The sequence below is a fragment of the Phalacrocorax carbo genome, assembly GCF_963921805.1.
Source record: "Phalacrocorax carbo chromosome 30 unlocalized genomic scaffold, bPhaCar2.1 SUPER_30_unloc_3, whole genome shotgun sequence".
NCBI classification, from domain to species: Eukaryota; Metazoa; Chordata; class Aves; order Suliformes; family Phalacrocoracidae; genus Phalacrocorax; species Phalacrocorax carbo.
The window spans coordinates 7,416-28,356 of record NW_026990238.1 but is presented as its reverse complement, the minus strand read 5'-3'; the positions used below and the strand labels follow the sequence as shown (position 1 = coordinate 28,356).

Here is a 20,941-nt window from a genome sequence, read left to right as displayed (position 1 = left end):
CAGCACCCCCACCCAGCTCCGGGGGGTCCCCTGGGGCTCTGGGGGGGGTCCCCTGGGGCTCTGGGGGTCCGCTGGGGTTCTGGGGGGGGGTGTCCCTGGGGCTCTGAGTGTCTGTGGGGTTCTGGGGGGGGTCCCTGGGGCCCTAGGGGTCCCCTGGGGTTCTGGGAGGGTCCCCTTAGGCTTTGGGGGTACCCTGGGACTCTGAGGAACCCGTGGGGTTTTGAGGGGGTCCCCTGGGGTTCTGGAGTGTACCCTGGGGTTTTGGGGGGCGTCCCCTTAAGCTCTGGGGGGGGTCCCCTTAAGCTCTGGGACAACCCTGCTCTCCCCACGTCCCCTCCAGCCCCACAACATCCCCCCGCCCCGGCTCAGGGTCACGCCCCCGACACCATCCCCTCTGCTCCAGGGGGTCTCAAGCTCTGGGGCGGGGGGGGTCGCCTGGGAGTTTGGGGGTCCCCCCGCGCCCCCTGACCTCTCCCACTCCTCCTCGGCCTCCTCGGCCGTCAGCGTGCGGTGCTTGGCCAGCGGGGTGAAGTTGTACCAGTGCTGGACGGGGAAGGCCTCGAAGGCGCCGTCGGGGCATTGCGTGAAGATGTAGTAGGAGGCGTTTTCGGTGACGCCGCCCTTCCTCACCCCCTTGTACCTGCGGAGGGGAGGGTGGGCAGGGGCTCGCCCACCCACTGCCCCTTCCCCTTCCCGCCCCTCCCCATTCCATCCCCACCCCCACCCCCATCCCCATCCCCATCCCCGTCCCATCCCCATCCCATCCCCCATCCCATCCCATCCCCATCCCCATCCCCATCCCATCCCCATCCCCATCCCATCCCCATCCCCATCCCCACCCCCACCCCATCCCATCCCCACCCCATCCCATCCCATCCCCATCCCCATCCCCATCCCATCCCCATCCCCATCCCCATCCCCACCCATCCCCACCCCATCCCCATCCCCCACCCCACCCATCCCCATCCCCATCCCCATCCCACCCCATCCCCATCCCATCCCCATCCCCACCCCACCCCATCCCCACCACCCACCCCATCCCCACCCATCCCCACCCCCATCCCCCACCCCACCCCACCCCCACCCACCCCACCCACCCCACCCCATCCCCACCCCACCCCATCCCCACCCCCACCCACCCCACCCCATCCCCACCCACCCCACCCCCACCCCCATCCCCACCCCACCCCACCCACCCATCCCCATCCCACCCACCCCACCCCACCCCCACCCCCACCCCCATCCCATCCCCACCCCACCCATCCCACCCCACCCCCACCCCACCCCCCACCCCACCCCACCCCATCCCCATCCCACCCCATCCCCACCCCATCCCACCCCATCCCCACCCCCACCCATCCCCAACCCCACCCACCCCATCCCATCCCACCCCACCCCACCCCCACCCCCACCCCCACCCCCACCCCATCCCCATCCCCACCCCATCCCACCCCACCCCCACCCCACCCCACCCCCATCCCCACCCATCCCCACCCCATCCCATCCCACCCCCAACCCACCCACCCCACCCCACCCCATCCCACCCCCACCCCACCCATCCCCATCCCATCCCACCCCCATCCCCACCCCCACCCCCCACCCCATCCCACCCCATCCCCATCCCATCCCCATCCCACCCCATCCCATCCCCCACCCCATCCCCATCCCCATCCCCAATCCCATCCCCCATCCCCACCCCATCCCCATCCCCACCCACCCCACCCCCACCCCCATCCCACCCCCATCCCCACCCCATCCCCATCCCACCCCCACCCCCACCCATCCCCACCCCATCCCCATCCCATCCCATCCCCATCCCCATCCCATCCCCATCCCATCCCCATCCCCATCCCATCCCCATCCCCACCCCCATCCCCACCCCCATCCCATCCCCATCCCCATCCCCATCCCCATCCCATCCCATCCCCATCCCCATCCCATCCCCATCCCCATCCCATCCCCATCCCCATCCCCATCCCCATCCCCATCCCATCCCCATCCCCATCCCATCCCCATCCCATCCCCATCCCATCCCCATCCCATCCCCATCCCCATCCCCATCCCCATCCCTACCCCCATCCCATCCCCATCCCCATCCCATCCCAGCCCATCCCCAGCCCATCCCCATCCCCATCCCCATCCCAGCCCATCCCATCCCCATCCCCATCCCCATCCCCATCCCATCCCATCCCCATCCCATCCCCATCCCATCCCCATCCCATCCCCACCCATCCCCATCCCATCCCCATCCCCATCCCATCCCCATCCCCATCCCACCCCCATCCCCATCCCATCCCATCCCCATCCCATCCCCATCCCATCCCATCCCCCATCCCCATCCCCATCCCCATCCCCATCCCCATCCCCATCCCATCCCCATCCCCATCCCCATCCCCATCCCCATCCCATCCCCATCCCCATCCCCCATCCCCATCCCATCCCCATCCCATCCCCATCCCATCCCCATCCCATCCCCATCCCATCCCCATCCCCATCCCCATCCCCATCCCTACCCCCATCCCATCCCCATCCCCATCCCATCCCAGCCCATCCCCAGCCCATCCCCATCCCCATCCCCATCCCAGCCCATCCCATCCCCATCCCCATCCCCATCCCCATCCCCATCCCATCCCATCCCCATCCCATCCCCATCCCATCCCCATCCCCATCCCCAACCCATCCCCATGCCCATCCCATCCCCATCCCCATCCCATCCCCATCCCCATCCCCATCCCATCCCATCCCCATCCCCATCCCCAACCCATCCCCATCCCCATCCCCATCCCCATCCCCATCCCCATCCCATCCCATCCCCATCCCCATCCCCATCCCCATCCCCATCCCCATCCCCATCCCCATCCCCATCCCCATCCCCATCCCCATCCCCATCCCCATCCCCATCCCATCCCCATCCCCATCCCCATCCCCATCCCCATCCCCATCCCCATCCCCACCCCCATCCCCACCCCCATCCCATCCCCATCCCCATCCCCATCCCCATCCCATCCCATCCCCATCCCCATCCCATCCCCATCCCCATCCCCATCCCATCCCCATCCCCATCCCCCATCCCCATCCCATCCCATCCCCATCCCATCCCCATCCCATCCCCATCCCATCCCCATCCCATCCCCATCCCCCATCCCCATCCCCACCCCCATCCCATCCCCATCCCCATCCCATCCCAGCCCATCCCCAGCCCATCCCCATCCCCATCCCCATCCCAGCCCATCCCATCCCCATCCCCATCCCCATCCCCATCCCCATCCCATCCCATCCCCATCCCATCCCCATCCCATCCCCATCCCATCCCATCCCATCCCCATCCCCCATCCCCATCCCCATCCCCATCCCCATCCCCATCCCCATCCCATCCCCATCCCCATCCCATCCCCATCCCATCCCCATCCCAGCCCATCCCATCCCCATCCCATCCCCATCCCCATCCCCATCCCATCCCATCCCCATCCCCATCCCCATCCCCATCCCCATCCCCATCCCCATCCCATCCCATCCCCATCCCCATCCCATCCCCAACCCATCCCCATCCCATCCCCATCCCATCCCCATCCCATCCCCATCCCCATCCCCATCCCCATCCCATCCCATCCCATCCCCATCCCCATCCCCATCCCCATCCCCATCCCCATCCCCATCCCAGCCCATCCCATCCCCATCCCCATCCCCATCCCCATCCCCATCCCCATCCCATCCCCATCCCATCCCCATCCCATCCCCATCCCATCCCATCCCCATCCCATCCCCATCCCATCCCCATCCCCATCCCATCCCATCCCCATCCCATCCCCATCCCCATCCCATCCCCATCCCCATCCCCATCCCATCCCCATCCCATCCCCATCCCATCCCATCCCCATCCCCATCCCATCCCCATCCCCATCCCATTCCCATCCCCATCCCCATCCCCATCCCATCCCATCCCCATCCCCATCCCATCCCCATCCCCATCCCCATCCCCATCCCCATCCCATCCCCATCCCCATCCCCATCCCCATCCCCATCCCCATCCCATCCCCATCCCCATCCCCATCCCCATCCCATCCCATCCCCATCCCCATCCCATCCCCATCCCCATCCCCATCCCCATCCCATCCCATCCCCATCCCATCCCCATCCCATCCCCATCCCATCCCATCCCCATCCCATCCCCATCCCCATCCCATCCCATCCCCATCCCATCCCCATCCCATCCCCATCCCATCCCCATCCCCATCCCCATCCCCATCCCCATCCCATCCCCATCCCCATCCCCATCCCCATCCCATCCCCATCCCCATCCCCATCCCATCCCCATCCCATCCCCATCCCCATCCCATCCCCATCCCATCCCATCCCCATCCCCATCCCCATCCCCATCCCATCCCCATCCCATCCCATCCCCATCCCATCCCCATCCCCATCCCCATCCCATCCCCATCCCCATCCCCATCCCCATCCCATCCCATCCCATCCCCATCCCATCCCATCCCCATCCCCATCCCCATCCCCATCCCCATCCCATCCCATCCCCATCCCATCCCCATCCCATCCCCATCCCATCCCATCCCCATCCCATCCCCATCCCCATCCCCATCCCCATCCCCATCCCCATCCCATCCCCATCCCATCCCATCCCCATCCCCATCCCATCCCCATCCCATCCCATCCCCATCCCATCCCCATCCCCATCCCCATCCCATCCCATCCCCATCCCCATCCCCATCCCCATCCCCATCCCCATCCCCATCCCCATCCCCATCCCCATCCCCATCCCCATCCCCATCCCATCCCCATCCCCATCCCCATCCCCATCCCCATCCCATCCCCATCCCATCCCCATCCCCATCCCATCCCCGTCCCCATCCCCATCCCCATCCCATCCCCATCCCATCCCATCCCATCCCCATCCCATCCCCATCCCCATCCCCATCCCATCCCCATCCCATCCCCATCCCCATCCCCATCCCCATCCCATCCCATCCCATCCCCATCCCATCCCCATCCCCATCCCATCCCATCCCCACCCCCCACCCCCTCCCCCCGCCCCTCCCCCACCTGCGCCCCGCCCGCCCGTTCACGCGCAGCACCCAGGGCTGCTCCTCGGCGCGGAAGACGCGGGGGGCGAAGCCGAGCCGCCTGCGCCGGGCCTCGTCCCGCAGCCGCCGGTGGAACTCGCTGCCGGCGCCGCTCTCGGGCAGCTCCTCCTCCTGGTACATCCTCTTGTTGCTCAGGTCGCGCTCCATCCGCGCCTGCGAGGGGCCGCTGCACCCCAAATGCTGCACCCCCAAACCCTGCCGCGCCCCCACACCCTGCCGCACCCCCACACCCTGCTGTGCCCCCAAACCCTGCACCCCCGAACCCTGCCGCACCCCCGAACCTGCCCCTGAACCCGCCGCGTGCTCCATCCGCGCCTGCGAGGGGCCGCTGCACCCCAAATGCTGCACCCCCAAACCCTGCCGCGCCCCCACACCCTGCCGCACCCCCACACCCTGCTGTGCCCCCAAACCCTGCACCCCCGAACCCTGCCGCACCCCCGAACCTGCCCCTGAACCCGCCGCGTGCTCCATCCGCGCCTGCGAGGGGCCGCTGCACCCCAAATGCTGCACCCCCAAACCCTGCCGCGCCCCCACACCCTGCCGCACCCCCACACCCTGCTGTGCCCCCAAACCCTGCACCCCCGAACCCTGCCGCACCCCCGAACCTGCCCCTGAACCCGCCGCGTGCTCCATCCGCGCCTGCGAGGGGCCGCTGCACCCCAAATGCTGCACCCCCAAACCCTGCCGCGCCCCCACACCCTGCCGCACCCCCACACCCTGCCCCGCCCTCGAACTCTGCCGCGCCCCCAAACCCTGCCGCACCCCCGAACCTGCCCCCGAACCCGCCGCGTGCTCCATCCGCGCCTGCGAGGAGCCGCTGCACCCCAAATGCTGCTCCCCCAAACCCTGCTGCACCCCAAACTCTGCAGTCCCCAAGCCCCGAATCCCGCCAAATCCCCCCGTCCCCAAGCCCCGAATCCCCCCAAATCACCCCGCAAGCCCCGCCACCCCCAGGACGCCACCCCTGACCCCCGCCGTCCCCAACCCCACCCCCTCCTGCCCCCCATCCCCCAGCTCCCGAACCTGCCCTCCCCCATCCCCCCCTCCATGTCCCACCGCCCCCCCCCATGTCCCACCGCCCCCCCGTGCCCCCCCCGTGTCACCTGGTGCCAGGTGGCGAAGTTGACCTTGTCGGCGGCGTTGAAGGCCATGATGTTGTACCTCTTGGTGGTGTTCCTGGGGGAGGGGGACCGTCACTGGCGCCCCCGGATCCCCCCGGCCCCCCCGACCCCCCCCGGGTCTCCCCCGACCCCTCCAAACCCCCCGCCCCCCCAGACTCACTTGGGCACCCGGACCACGTACTCGGTGACCATCTGGCTGCTGGTGCCCTGCGGGGAGAGGGGAGGGTGGGCTGGGGGCTGGGGGGGCTCGGTGGGGGCTGGGGGGAGCCGGGGGGGTCCCAGCACTCACCAGCGAGGCCATCCCTGCGGCGGGGGGGAGGTGGGTGGGGGGCGACCCCAGCGGAGGCTCAGGGGGGTCCTGGAGAGAGGCGGGGGAGGGGTGAGGATGCTGCCCTGCTCTACAGCCCCCGACCGCCCCCCAACATCCCCCGGGACCAGGAGGGTCCTTCCCCCCCCTTCAGTGTCCCCAGGACCCCCTAAAACCTCCCCAGGGCACCAAACACCCCTTTAGGGCCCCCCCTGACCCTCCCAGCCCCCCCCCGGAGGCCCCTATAGAGGCCCTGCGTCCCCCCACAGCACCCCCAAGGGACACGAGCTGCTACAGGGCCCCCACCTCCGTGCCCCGGAGCCCCCCACCGACTCCAGCCCCCCAAAACCTCCCCAGGGCCCTAGGCGCCTCTTAAGGCCCCCCGTAGCCCCCAGACCCTCCCAGAGACACCCCCCCCGACACCCAGAGCCGGCCACAGGGCCCTATAGGGCCCCCCAAACCCCTCCAGACACCCCCAGACCCCCGGGGCCCCTCCCAGGGACGCCCAGAGCCGGCCCCACACTCCTCCAGGGACCCCCAGACCCCCGCCCTCAGGGTTCACATAGGAGCCCCCAGACGCCCGGAGCCCCCCCCGGGTGATATAGGAGCCCCCAGACCCCACGAGCGACCCCCCACGGGCCTATAGGGTCCCCCTCCAGTCCCCCGGAGCCCCTCCCAGGGTCCATATAGGACCCCCCAGGCCCCCAGAGCCAGCCCCAGGGCCCTATAGGGTCCCCCCCAACCCCTCCGGAGCCCCCCCCGGGACCCCCCGGACCCCCCCAGGCCCCACCGCGCATGCGCCACCGGCGCCTCCCGCTTCGCGCCCCTCCGCCGCCGCACTGCGCGGGACCGGAAGTTTTCTGCCGGAAGTAGCTCCAGGCCCCGCCCCGCGGAAGCGTCGCCATAGCAACGGCGGCGGCCAGGCCCCAAAATCGCCCTTTTTCACCCCAAACAGCCCGCGGGGGCGAACCCCGAAAAACTCTTTAATCACCCCAGAGCCTATGGGGGGGGGGTCCCAACCCTCCGGGAGGCCCAACGCACTCGGATTTACCCCAAAACGCCGCTTTACGCAAAGGCCTTGGAGAAGTGAGGGGGGATGGACAGACCCAAAATCGCATGCTTTGACCCCAAAAGCAGAGGCGGAGCCGGGGGGGATTTTTGTTCTCGTTTATTTGTGAAGTTTAAAAACAAGCGGTAAAAAGTAAAAACTGAGAATACGGTCGTTGTCGGTGGTTCGTTGTTGTTGTTGGGGGCTTTTTTCAGTCTCCTCCGAAGGGGCAGGGGGGAGGGGCCGGGGGGGCCGGGGGCGTTCGGGGGGGCCCCGGTGGGGGTTGGGGGGGCCCCGGCTCCAGCGGCTCCGAGGAATGTTTGACTCTACCTATGAGCGGGGGGCCGGGGGCTCCGGCGACGTTGGGTTTGGGGAGGTTTGGGTGGTTTTGAGCGGCTGAGGGGGGAGGGGGGGGTGATGAAGCCCCCCACCCCCACCCCGCGGCTCTGGGGGTCGGAGGGGGTCCTGGGGATTGGGGGGGGGGGCCGCTCGCCCTGGCCGGCCGCGGCCGCTCGCCAAAAAACAAAAGGGGGGAGGGGGTCACAGACGGGGAGTTCACATTCGGTTCACTGAGCCTGGGGGGAGGGGAGAAAAGAGGGGGTGTGGGGGGGAGGGGCAGCACCAACCCCCCCCCAAGTGGGGAGGGAGAGGAGCCCTGCCCCCCCGCAGCAAATTGGGGGGGGTTTCACCTACACCCATAGTGACCCCCAGAAGGGGGGGGCCCATCAGCACCCAGCGCAGGGCGCTGGGGGGCCCCCGGGGGCGGCCGTACCTGCTGTCCCTGCTGCGTGGGGGGGGGCGCGGGCCCGGCGGCCCCCGGGGTCTGGCCGTAATAAGCCGCCTGTTGCCGGTAATACTCGGCCCAGGCCGCGCTGTAATCGGGCTGGGGGCCGGGGGGGGCCCCGGGGCCGCCCCCCGTCGCCACCTGGGCCGCTGTGGGGGGCGAAGGGGGGCTGTGAGGAGGGGGGGACACGGGGGGCACCCCCCGACCCCCCCCCAGGCAGGGAAAGGAGGGGGCTCACCTTGTTTCTTGTAATATTCCTCCCAGGCTTTCGTGTAGTCCTGCTGCGGGGGGGCCCCGGGCTGCTGGGGCTGCTGGCCTGGGGGGGGCAGGGGGGTGGCAGGGTCAGACCCCCCCCCCGCGGCCATGGGGGGCCTGGGGGGGGCTGGGAACCCCCACCTGGTGCTTTGGGGGCTCCACAGTGCAGTTCGGGGCGGTCGCAAAGGAACTCGGGGGTCCCAGAGTGGTTTGGGGGAAGAGGAAGAAGGGGTTCAGGGACACCCCGGGGAGGAGTTGGGGTCCCCTAGGGGCTCCCTACAGGGGTTGGGGTCACCCATGGGCAGCTTGGGGTCCCCTGGGTGGGGTCAGGGGCAGTTTGGGGGCTCCCCAGAGGGCTCAGGGTCACCCGAAGGCAGTTTTGAGGCTCCCTGGGGTCTCCACAGGCAGTCAGGGGGGGCTCCGGGGGGGGGTCATGGTCACACTGGGGCAGTTTGGGACCTCGGGGCAGGGGTCTCCACAGTTTGGGGCGCGGGGGGGGGCTCGTGGCGGGTCAGGGTCACCCAGGGGCAGTCTGGGGGCTCCACAGGCAGTTTGCGGCTCGAGGCAGGGGGGTTGAGGGTCTCCACAGCCAGCCTGGGGGCTCCGGCCTCCCCCGCGTGCCTCCGAGTGCCCCCCCGGACATCCCCCCTCCCCCCATTTTCGGGGTCCCCTCACCTATTTTCTTATAGTACTCCTCCCAGGCCTTGGTGTAGTCGGACTGGCCGGTGGGGGGGGGCTGGGGGGGCTCCCCCTGGACGGGGGGCGCGGCGGGGGCGGGGGGCTGCCCCGGCACGGGCCCCGGCGGCTGCTGGTAGTAGTGCGAGTAGTAGGCGGCCCACGCGGCGTTGGGGTCCGCCGCCGCCGCCGCCTTGCCTGGGGGGGGCCCCAAAACACACAAAACAAAGGGGGTGAGGTGGGGGGGACGCGCCTGGGGGGGGCGGGGCGGGGCTGCGGGAGCCCCCCGAGGCGACGCGGGGGGTCTCGGTACTCACTGGGGTCGTGGGGGGCCGGCGGCTGCCACTGGGGGTAGGTGTTGCCCCAGCCCTGGGGGGGGTACTGGTGTGGGGGGGGGCCTCCGGGGCTGCGGGAGAGGGGGGTGAGGGGGCTGCCGAAGCGGGGAGCCCTCCCCCACCCCAGCCCCCTCCCCGAACCCCTGTACTCACTGCGGGGGGGCTCCGGGGGGGCCCTGGTTGAAGGGTCCCGGGTTGAAGGGTCCCATGGGGCCGGCGGGTCCCGGCGGCCCCCCCGGCCCCGGCCCCGGCCCCACAGGACAGAGCGGACCCTGCGCAAAGGGGAGGGGGGGGGGGGGGGTCAGCGAGGGGGCGTGGGGGGCCGCGGGGGGGGTTTGGGGGGCCCCCCCCGACCCCGCGCACCTCGATCTTCTCCTCGATGAGCTGCTTGGCGTGGTCGATCTGCTGGGGGGAGCCGCGGATGATGAACAGCTTGAAGTTGGGGTCCCCGTTGGGGGGCAGCTGGCGGGAGATCTCCACAAACGCCCCCGTCTGCTGGTTGATGGCTTTGACGTTCTCCCCGCCTGCGGGAGGGGGGTACGGGGGGGGGGGGGGGGCCACACGGGGGCGGGGGGCTCAGGGAGGGGCTACAAGAAGGGGGTTGGGGGGGGGGGCTTTTTGATTTTGGGGGGCGCTCACCTCTGCCGATGACCAGCCCGCATTTATGGGTGGGGATGGAGAAGGTCATCTCGCCCCCGGGGGGGCCCCAACTGCCCTGGCCCCGCCCGCGCCCCCGCCCCCCCGGGGGCATCCCCGGCCCCGGGGGTCCCGGGGGGCCGCTCTGCGGGGGGAAGGGAGGGGTCAGGGTCGGGGGGGGAGGACGGTCGCCCCCGTTTCGGGGCGCCCCGGGCCGCCCCCCCCCTACCCGCAGGCTCTGGAGGAGGTCGTTGATGATGCGAGCGGCGTGCTCGCAGCGTTCGGGGGGGCCCATGATGTGGGCGATCTTCTCGGGGCCCGTCCCGTCGTCTGGCGGTGGGAGGGGCGGGGGGGAAAATAGGGGTGCGAGAGAGGGGTTATAGGGGGCAGGGGGGGATGGCGGGGACCCCCCCAAACCACCCCGGCTCCTCACCTTGTTTGAACTGTATCCGCACCCCCGCGTCGTTCTGGATTTTCTTGATCATCTCCCCGCTGCGGCCGATGACGACGCCGACGGAGTGCCGGGGGACCGGCACCTGGGGAGGGAGGGGGGTTAACCGGGGCGCTGGGGGGTGGGGAGGGGGGGCCAAGGGGGGGCTGGGACCCCCACCCCAAAACTCACGTCGATGCCGCCGCCGATGCGGGAACCGTACTCGTTGCGGTCGCCGAAGCCGCCCTGGTCGCGCTCGCGCAGGATGTCCATCACCATCTCGCAGGCTTGCTGCGGGGAGCGGGGGGGTCGGCGGGGGCTCGGGGGGCTGCGGGGGATTTGGGGGGGGCCTCTTTGGAGGGCGGGGCTCACCTGGACTTTGTAGGGATCCCCGATTATCCGCAGGGGTTTGTCGACGTTGGTGTTTTGGGAACCGTCTTGGATGAGGATCATCTTCACGCCGGCTCGCTCCTGCGGCGGGAGGGTGAGTCTCAAGGGGGGGGGGGGGCCGCCCGCGGGAAAGCCCCCCGCGGGTTTCGTTTTGGGGGGGTCCCCGGGGGTACCTGGAGCTGCTTGATGGTCTCTCCGCCCTTGCCGATGACGAGGCCGGCCTTGCCGGCGGGGATCATGATCTCCTGCACTGTCCCGTTCTGGCCGTTGGCGTTGTCGTGGAACTGGCCCGGGGGTCCCCCCCGCCCCCGCGACACGATGTCGTCCAGCATCAGCTTCGCCTTCCTGGGGGAGGGGGGGGCGGGGGGTGCGGGAGGGTGGGCGGGGGGCTCGGGCGGGGGGCCCGGGCGCCCACGGGGGGGCGTGGGGGGAAGGTTTGGGGGGAAGGGGGTGGGACGGGCCCTACTCACTGCACGGCTTCGGGGGATCCCGTCAGGGAGACGCTGCGCTCCGGCAGCCCGCCGCTGTCTGCGGGGAGGGGGCGCGGCGTGGGGGGGCTGCGGCGCGAGGGGGGACACCCCCAAACACCCCGGCCCCCTCCCACCCCCCAGCCACAGGAGCAGGGGTGGGACCCCCCTGCCCGCTTTGGCAACAGGGGGGAAGGGGAGTTGGGGATCCCACCCACACTGGGGGGCGACAGAGGGGCTGGAGACCCCCCTAGCAGGGAACGGGGGGGCTGGGGCACCCCAAATTTAGGGGAAGGGGAGATTTACCCCCCCACACCCACACAAGGGGGACCAGTAGCCCCCCACCCCATGGAAAGAGATAAGTGGGGACTCCCCAGGAAGGGACCCCCCCCCAGGGGGAGGGAGGCGTTAGAGGCCCTCAAGGGGGCAGGAGCAGGATATTGGGGACCCCCTCCCCACAACTGGGGGGATCAGGGCCTCCCCCCCCAGGGGAACTGGGGGGCAATCGGGGCCCCCCCTTACCTGGGGAGATCTGTACTTTGCAGCCCGAATCCTGCTGGATCTTGTTGATCTGCTCCCCCCCGCGGCCGATGACTGGGGGAGGGGGGGGAAAACGCCACATGGGGGGGGGCTGCACTGGCCCCCCAACCCCCCCAAACCACCCCCACACCCCCAAATCCCCCCCCCCCCAAAGCCCCCGCACTCACTGAGTCCCACCATGCCGTCAGGGACCCGGTACTCCTCTGTCACTGTCGACCTGCGGAGGGACGAGGGGGGAGTCAGGCACCCTGTGGCCCCCCAAAACCCCCAGGACCCCCTCAAAGCCCCCCATCTCACCTGGGTGGGGGGTGGATGGGTCCCAGCTGGGTCGGGGAGCGCTGCGGAGGGAACCAAACCCTCATCAGGGGACGTGGCCGCTGGCCTCCCCCAGCCGAGGGGGACCCCGGGGGGTCACTGACACCCCCCCCCAGCCCCCCCCAAACCTCCTGGGGGGGCTGCAGCCCCCCCAGACCCGCCAGCCGTACTCACAGTCCCCCTGCGCCGCCAGCTTCTTGCTCTCCGGCTGGTCTGGGGAAGGGGGGGGGAACATCATTAGGTGGCTCCCAACCACCCCCAAAAGGGCCACCCGGTTTTGGGGTGCCCCCCCCCGCTTTTGGGGTGCCCCCCCCCCTTACCGCCATCCTCCAGCTGCCGCTTCTGCCCCCCAAACCCGAAGTCGGGGGTGTTGTTGTTCACCGTCGTCGCTGCGTCCCCCCCCGATTTTCGCCGCTATCTGCAAAGGGAACGGTGGGTGCCCGGCGGTCACCCCGAAACACGGCCCCCCCACGGAGAGGGGGCGCCCCCAAAACCCCCCGGCCCCCCCCGCGGCGAGAGGGAGCCCCACAAACCACCCCCCTGGCCCCACATCAGCACATGGGACCCCCCAAAACCTCCCCATGGGCACCACGCTGTGGTGGGGGGCCCCCAAAACCTCCCCACAACCCCCCATGCCATGGTGGGGGCCCCCAAACCCTCCCCACGACCCCTATGCTGTGGTGGGGGGCCCCCAAAACCTCCCCATGTTGTAACATAATGGCCCTGTACCCTGTCCACGAGCCCCACGCTATGGCGGGAGCCCCCCAAAACCCCCTCATGTGCCCTACTCTGGGGGGGAGCCCCCCCAAAGCCCCCCCAAAGCCCCCCCTGCTATGACATAAGTCCCTGTACTCTTTTCACCAGCCCCACATCATAGCAGGAGCCCCCCAAAACCCCCTCACAAACCCCACACCATGGTGAGAGCCCCCAAAACTACCTTGTGTCGTGATATAAGACCCCCATTACCCTCCCCACGAGGCCCACGCTATGGTGGGAGCCCCCCAAAACCCCCTCATGAACACCACATTACAATGAGAGCCCCCCAAACCACCCCATTTGAGCCCCACACTGTGGCAGGAGCCCCCAAAAACCCCTCACGAACCCCACGCTATGGTGGGAGCTCCTCAAAACCCCCTCGCGAACCCCATACCATGGCAGGACCCCCCAGCCCCCCCTCAAAAGTCCCACATTATGGCAGAAGACCCCCAAAACCTTCCCACCAAGCCCCACACTATGGCAGGAGCCCCCCTAAAGAACCCCACATTACAGCGGGAGGCCCCCAACACCCTCTCCTGAGCCCCACACCACGGCAGGAGCCCCCCAAAATCCCCTCACGAGTTCCACACTATAGCGGGAGCCCCCCAAAACCCCCTCACAAATCCCACACCATGGCGGAAGCCCCCCAAAATCCCCTCACGAGTTCCACACTAGACTGGGAGCCCCCCAAAAGCCCCCCACTGAGCCCCACGTTACGGCGAGAGACCCCCAGAAGACCCTCACAAATCTCACACTATGGCGGGAGCCCCCCCAAACCTTCCCCTGAGCCCCACACCATGGCGGCAGTCCCCCAAAACCCACCCGCAAGTCCCACGCTAGAGCGGGGGGCCCCCAAAAGCCCCTCGCAAGCCGCACACCACGGCGGGCGCCCCCCACGAGCTCCACACCATGGCGGGAGCCCCCCAAAACCATCCTCCGAGCCCCACGTCGCGGCGGGAGCCCAACAAAACCAGCCTCCGAGACGCACACTAGGACTGGAGACCCCACACCGGGGCTACAACCAAGGGGCGCGACCCCCGGGGCGCCCCCAGCCCTCCCGGGGGGCTCCGGGCCCCCTCCCCGCTCGTTACCGCTAAACTCCGGCGCGGCTCCTCCGCCGCCCGCCCGCCCGGGGCCCCCCCCACTGGGGGGGGTGGTCGGCCCCGGGACCCCCTCCCCCGGCACCCCCCGCCCCCCTCCCCGGGGCAAGGCGAGCGCGCGGGAACGCGGGGGGTGAGAGGGGTGGGGGGGGAGGGGGACACCCCGCGCGCCCCCGGGGGGGCGGGGCCTTACCGGGAGGGTGGGGGAGGGGCCCGGCACGGCGGGGGAGGGGCCGCGGCGCCGCGGCGGGGGCAGGGGGACCCCGGCGCCCCCCGGTGCCTCCCCCCCCGCCGGGCCCCTCACCTGCCGGGCCCGTTGCACGGCGTCGGCGAAGGCGTCCTTGCGGATCCCGCCGGGCGGGGGGCCCCCCCCGCCGCCGCCGCCGCCCCCCCCCACCCCCGCTCCGCCCGGGCCCGGCCCGCCGCCCGCCGCGCCCCCCCCCCGCTCCCGCACCGCCCGGAGGCGGCGGTCCCCCGGCGGCGGAGGCGGCGGCGGCGGCGGCGGGGGCCCCCCCGGGCGGCCCGGGGGCGGGCGGCGGCCCGGCGGGGCTGTACTCCGACATGGCGGCGGCGGCGGCGGCGGCGAGGGCGCGACGCGGGAACAGGCCGCGCTCTCCACACACACCGCGCGGGGCACGCTGGGAGCGGGGCGGGGCGGCGGCCGGAACGGCCCCCCCGCCCCGCCGCCGCCAATCGCCGGGCCGGGCGAACGTGACTGGCGGCGGGCGCCGGCCAATCGGGGAAGGGAGGGCAGCCGGCGCGCGGCGGGCGGGCGGGAGGGACGAGAGTGGCGGCGGGACGGGCCAATCGGCGCGGGAGCGGCGGAGGCAGCGGGCGATCATTGGAGGGTGGGAGGGGGCGGGGCTCCGGGGATGGACGGGCCGGCCGACCAGTCGCGGCGGCGATTGGGCGAGGAAGCGGATGGCGGGGGGCGGGGCCGCTCCCGACTGACGGGCGCCGGGGCCAATGCGGCCCACCGACCTCCCGTCCCGCCCCTGCCCGCCGGCTATTGGAGGAGGAAGCGCCTCACTGACGGCCACCGGAGCCAATCGGAGTGCAGGGAGCCGCACGACAGGCAGCCATTGGCGGGCGCTGGACGGGGCCGGGCTTCTTTAGAATGACAGGCGCGAGAATCAATCAGCGGCAGCCAACGCCGCGACCGGATTGGTGAGCGCCGATGGGCGGGGCCACGCTGGAGCCGGACCCGGACGGGCCAATCGTGGGGCGGCCTGCTCCCTGTGGGCAGAACCGCGGTGATTGATGGGCCACGGACCAATCACCCACCAGCGCCGCGCCGGGCGGAGCAAGGTGGCCGGGGCCGGGCGTAACTGACAGCGCTCTGAGCCAATGAGGAGAAGCGATGGACACCGCGCGTCCAATAAGCTCCTCGAGGCGATTTAGGAGGGAAACAGCAGCCAATCAGCGGCCACGCCAGCGTGGCCCAGCCGTGACTGGCAGCGCTCGCGGCCAAGCGCATATGAAGGGGCGGGACCCGAGGTAGGGGCGGGGGGGTGGGTGGGGCATGGTTGTGCCCTAGTTCTGACCCCTGGGTGCCCCGACCCCTCCCCCCGGGGCACCCAGGAGGCGGGGAGGGGGTCGGGCGGGCGGGGGGGGGGGGGTTGCTGGGGGTGGGGGTGGGGGTGGGGGTGAGGGGGTGGTTGGGAATCCCCAGCGCCCCCCCCCCACCGGCGCCCCCCGGGGCTTCCCCCACTCTGCTGCCGCACCCCTGGGACCCCTGAGATCACCGAGACCCTCCTGGACCCCCGGGACCCCTGAGACCCCCCCCGGACCCCCAGGGCCCCTCCGGGATCACCGAGACCCCCCGGGACCCACCCCATGATCCCCCCGCACCCCTGAGACCCCCTCAGGACTCCCAGGACCCCTCAGGGACACCCCCCCCAGGACCCCTCCAAGTCCCCCAGACCCCTGAGAACCACCCAGGGTCCCCCGGTGCCCCCCCGGACCCCTCAGGGACCCCCCAGATCCCCGAGACCCCCCGGCCGCGGCTCCGGCTCCGGCTGCTCCGACGGTGGGAACGGACTCGGTGGGGGCGGGGCCAGGCGGGGCGTGGTCTGGGCGTGACCGCGTGGGTGTGGTCTGGTGCGGGAGGGGGCGTGGTCTGGAGGGGAGGGGGCGCGGCTTTGGCTGCGCCCCGCGGCCGGGTCCGAAGCGAGCGAGGGGGTTTGGGGGAGGGGCGTGGCCGAAGAGGGCGGGGCCGAAGGGGCGGGGCCGGGGCGGGGCGGGGCCGGGAGCGGGAGCGGAGCGGAGCGGGAGGTACCGGATCGGCGGCAGCACCGGGGGGCAGGGGGGGATCTGGGGGGGCTCCGGGTCCCGGGGCGTCCTGGGGGGTCCCGGGGGGGGGTCTGCGCGGCCCTGGCTGGCTGTCCCCGCCCGGGGGGGCACAGGGACCCCCCGCCCCCAACACTGACCCCCGGGGGGGCGACGGGGGTGTGGGGTGATGGGGATGTGGGGCGAGGGGGACAGTGGGAGATGGGGCCGGGGGGCTGCCGTGGGGCGAGGGGGCTGTGCGGTGAGGGGGGCCGTGGGGTGAGGGGTGCCGTGGGGCTGCCGTGGAGCGATGGGGCTGTGGCGTGAGGGGTGCCGTGGGGCTGCCGTGGGGCGAGGGGGCCGTGGGGTGAGGGGGGCCGTGGGGCGATGGGGCTGTGGGGCCGCCGTGGGGCCGCCGTGGGGCGAGGGGGCCGTGGGGTGAGGGGGGCCGTGGGGCGATGGGGCTGTGGGGCCGCCGTGGGGCGAGGGGGCCGTGGGGTGAGGGGTGCCGTGAGGCTGCCGTGGGGCGATGGGGCCGTGGGGCGGCCGTGGGGCCGCCGTGGGGCGGGGTCCGTCCCGCCCGGGGCCGTGGGGCGGCGCAGCCCGAGGAGCCGGAGCCGCCTAATTGCTTCCATCTGGGGCCGGGAGGCGCCGGAGGGGGGCGCGGGGGGGCGGGGGTCTGGGGGCACGGGGGGGACAAGGGGGGTCGGGGGGGGACGGGGCTCTAGGGGGGGGGGACACAGGCAGGGGATGGGGCGCGGGGGTCTGGGGGGGACCCAGGCGTCCGGGCCGCCCCCTCCCACAGCCCCATGGCCCAGCCCAGGGACGCCCCCCGGCCCCGTCTGCGGGGGGGGTACGGCGGGGACCCTGTCACCATGGGAACGGGAGACTCCCCCCCCGCACCCCGAGAAAGAAAAGGGGAGCCGGGGGGGGGGGTGTCTGTCCCCATCCCCGTCCCATCCATCGCCGGGCATGTGGTGGGTGGGGGGTCCAGTGGGGGAGGGGGTGAGCAGGGGGTCCCCGGACCCCTGGGTCCCGGGCAAGGGGGGGAGCGCTGCCACCAAAGAGTGGGGAGGGGGGGCCTAGTCCCCTCCCCAGGCAGCGCTTGGCCAGAAGCCCAGACCCCCTGCGTCCCCCCATGCGTCCCCCCCCCAGACCCCTGGCTCCCCTCCCAGCACAGGCTGGGGGTGGGAGTGGGGCAGCCTGGGGTGGCCCCCCCAGACCCCTGGGGGCCCCCCTGGCCCCCCCCCGCGCTGACCTTGTCCCCCTCCCAGGTTCGGGGGGGCCATGGCACAGGTCCTGCGAGCTGAGGCCTTCCCAGGTAAGGACCCCGTGGCCGGGGGGAGGGTCCCTGGTTGGGAGGGGGGGGTGTGTGTGCCTGAGGTCACAGTGAAGATGGGGTGGGGGGTCCTGGGGGAGTCCGGCACCCCTCGGTTCTGGCTGGGGTGGGGAGGGGTCCTCCATGCTCTGACAGGGGTCGGGGGTGCTGGGTCCCAGCGGGGTGGGGGTCCCTGGGTCCGGCCGAGGCAGGGGGAACCGCTCGGGGCGGGGAGGGGTCCACATGCTCTGACAGGGGTTGGGGTGCTGGGTTGCAGTGGGGTGGGGGTCCCTGGGTCCGGCTGAGGCAGGGGGAACCGCTCGGGGCGGGGAGGGGTCCCCCATGCTCTGACAGGGGTCGGGGTGCTGGGTCCCAGCGGGGTGGGGGTCCCTGGGTCCGGCCGAGGCAGGGGGTCCCGCTCGGGCGGGGAGGGGTCCCCCATGCTCTGACAGGGGTTGGGGTGCTGGGTTGCAGCGGGGTGGGGGTCCCTGGGTCCGGCCGAGGCTGGGGTCCGCTCGGGGTGGGGAGGGGTCCTCCATGCTCTGACAGGGGTCGGGGTGCTGGGTTGCAGCGGGGTGGGGGTCCCTGGGTCCGGCCGAGGCTGGGGGTCCCGCTCGGGGCGGGGAGGGGTCCCCCATGCTCTGATAGGGGTCGGGGTGCTGGGTCCCAGCGGGGTGGGGGTCCCTGGGTCCGGCCGAGGCTGGGGGTCCCGCTCGGGGTGGGGAGGGGTCCTCCATGCTCTGACAGGGGTCGGGGTGCTGGGTCCCAGCGGGGGGTGGGGGTCCCTGGGTCCGGCCGAGGCTGGGGGTCCTGCTCGGGGCGGGGAGGGGTCCCCCATGCTCTGACAGGGGTCGGGGTGCTGGGTCCCAGCGGGGTGGGGGTCCCTGGGTCCGGCCGAGGCTGGGGGTCCCCCCGACGGCGGTGTTGCCGCAGGGCGCCGCTCGGGGCCCCCCGGCGGGGCGGGGGACGCGCCGTACTCGCTGGAGACGGCGTACGGCTACCGCCTGGACCTGGGCTTCCTGGGCTACGTGGAGGCCATCGAGAAGGGGCTGACGCTGCGCCGCGTGCCGGTGGGTCGCCGGCCCCACCGCGCCTCCTGGGCCGCCCCCGCCGACGCCCTCGGACCCCCGGACCCCCGCGTGGAGCGGACGCTGCGGGGGGCCCGCCGGCGCCTGGAGGAGGAGGGGGTCCCGGCGGCGGGGGTCCCGGCGGCGGGGGTCCCGGCGGGCTCGCCGGGCGCGGCGCCGCTGCGGCTGGTGCGGGAGCAGATGGCGGCGGCGCTGGGGGCGGCTGCGGGAGCTGGAGGAGCAGGTGCGGGCGCTGCCGGGCTGCGCCGGCGCCTGGAGCGGCTGCAGGAGGAGAAGCGGCAGCTCCTCGAGCGGCTTCGCCGCGGCGGCTGCGGCTGCGGCGACCCCGGCGGCTTCGGCACCGACATCGGCGACGACGACGGCTCCGGCATCACCGGCTCCGGCGGCGGCTCCGGCACCAGCAGCTCCGGCGGCGGCTCCGGCATCACCGGCCCAGGCACCGGCACCGGCTCCGGCACCATCATCGGCTCCGGCATCACCGGCCCAGGCACCGGCACCATCACCGGCTCCGGCATCACCGGCTCCGGCGGCGGCTCCGGCACCAGCAGCTCCGGCGGCGGCTCCAGCATCACCGGCCCAGGCACCGGCACCGGCACCATCATCAGCTCCGGCATCACCGGCCAGGCACCGCACCGGCTCCGGCACCATCATCAGCTCCGGCATCACCGGCTCCAGCCCCGGCACCGGTGGCAGCTCCGGCACCGCCATCCTCATCACCAACACCAGCAGCAGCTCCGGCACCAGCAGCGACGCCGGCATCACCGGCACCGGCACCATCATCGGCTCCGGCATCACCGGCTCCAGCCCCGGCACCGGTGGCAGCTCCGGCACCGCCATCCTCATCACCAACACCAGCAGCAGCTCCGGCACCAGCAGCGACGCCGGCATCACCGGCACCGGCACCATCACCGGCTCCGGCATCACCGGCACCGGCACCACCAGCTCCAGCGTCGGCTCCGGCACCGCCGTCCCCGGCTCCGGCATCGCCGCCGTCGCGGTGCCGCGGGGCCGCCGGTCGGTGGGGGTGGGCACGGAGAGCCCGGGGGCGCCGTGGGGCGCCGTGGGGCTGCCGGGGGGCGCCGGGGGGCTGCCGGGGCGGGTGGCGGTGCTGGAGCGGCAGCTGCGGCGGGCGCTGGGGGAGCTGCGGGAGGCTCGGGCCCGCCTGGCCCAGCGCGGGAGGGGGGGGCCGCGGGGGGGGCCGGGGAGGGGGCGGCCCCCCTCCCCCCTCCCTGTGCGCAGAGCCGCAGCCGGGGGCCGAGGAGCCGCAGGAGGAGGATGGGGAGGAAGGTCACGGGCGCCCCTGCGGGGGGGGCAGCGGCAGGTGGGGGCTGGGGGGGCGGCGTGGGGGGAGGGGGGGGTCCTGGGGTGATGGGAGGGGCTGGGGGGCATTGGGGGGGGCAGTAGGTTCATTTGGGGTGGGGTGGGGGCAGGGAATCAGGGAAGGGGGGGGTCGGGGGGTTCTGGGGCGGGGGGGGGGCTGTGCCCCGACACCAGGGTCCCCTCGAGCCCCCCCTCCCCCCCCCCAGGCCGGGCTCCAGCTCCTCGGACGAGAGCGAGTACCACGAGGCCGTGGAGGGGCCCCCCCAGCTGGGTAAGGGGCTCCCCCCCATGGGGCGCATGCGGACCCCCCCCCCCCGCACACATGTGTGTGAGACCTGCAGCCCCTCACCCACACCCCCACCCCCCCCACACAGCCGCCCCCAGGCCTGCGACCCGCCAGGACCCTTCCGTGATGCCGCGTGATGTCATATGACGCTGTGTGATGTCATATGACGCTGCGTGACACCACCCTGCAGCTGGACCCTTGTCAGCCCCTTGCTTGACCCCCCCCATCTCATGTCCCGTTCCCCCCCCCCCCCAACAAAATGTCACCCTCCCCCCCCCCCAAATAAAGCCACCTCCAGCCACCACGACGCACACGTGTGGGGCCAGGGGGGGACCTGGGGGTCCGGGCCCCACAGCCTGGGGAGGGGGCGGGAAAGGACAAGCCGGGACAACGGGGAGAAATAAAT

The 20,941-nt window shown here is 72.5% G+C and overlaps 3 protein-coding genes across 3 annotated transcripts; 1 reads left to right on the top strand and 2 right to left on the bottom strand.

Annotated features, from left to right (window-relative positions):
- Positions 1–346: 346 nt before the first annotated feature.
- On the bottom strand, positions 347–6,575 carry GTF2F1 (general transcription factor IIF subunit 1; the record flags this gene model as incomplete). The annotated part of the gene is made up of 5 exons (XM_064439709.1): positions 6,507–6,575; positions 6,378–6,424; positions 6,200–6,272; positions 5,056–5,249; positions 347–640 (listed from the first exon to the last, which is right to left on the bottom strand). Coding segments are annotated over exons 1-5 (620 nt in total), but the record flags the coding sequence as incomplete, so codon positions are not given.
- Positions 6,576–7,676: 1,101 nt separating this feature from the next.
- On the bottom strand, positions 7,677–15,093 carry KHSRP (KH-type splicing regulatory protein; the record flags this gene model as incomplete). The annotated part of the gene is given in 21 exon segments (XM_064439708.1): positions 7,677–8,147; positions 8,345–8,505; positions 8,595–8,672; positions 9,287–9,484; positions 9,604–9,692; positions 9,775–9,893; positions 9,985–10,145; positions 10,261–10,402; positions 10,487–10,587; positions 10,691–10,793; positions 10,880–10,978; positions 11,060–11,158; positions 11,251–11,422; positions 11,548–11,605; positions 12,067–12,138; positions 12,252–12,301; positions 12,382–12,524; positions 12,527–12,612; positions 12,720–12,801; positions 12,803–12,817; positions 14,560–15,093. Coding segments are annotated over 21 exon segments (2,571 nt in total), but the record flags the coding sequence as incomplete, so codon positions are not given.
- Positions 15,094–17,739: 2,646 nt separating this feature from the next.
- LOC135310747 (putative per-hexamer repeat protein 5) lies at positions 17,740–20,682 on the top strand. Its single transcript, XM_064439706.1, has 6 exons — positions 17,740–17,844; positions 18,775–19,570; positions 19,623–20,101; positions 20,169–20,250; positions 20,456–20,520; positions 20,624–20,682. The coding sequence occupies exons 1-6, from the start codon at positions 17,811–17,813 to the stop codon at positions 20,680–20,682; spliced, it is 1,515 nt and encodes a 504-aa protein (XP_064295776.1). The 5' UTR covers positions 17,740–17,810.
- Positions 20,683–20,941: the final 259 nt, after the last annotated feature.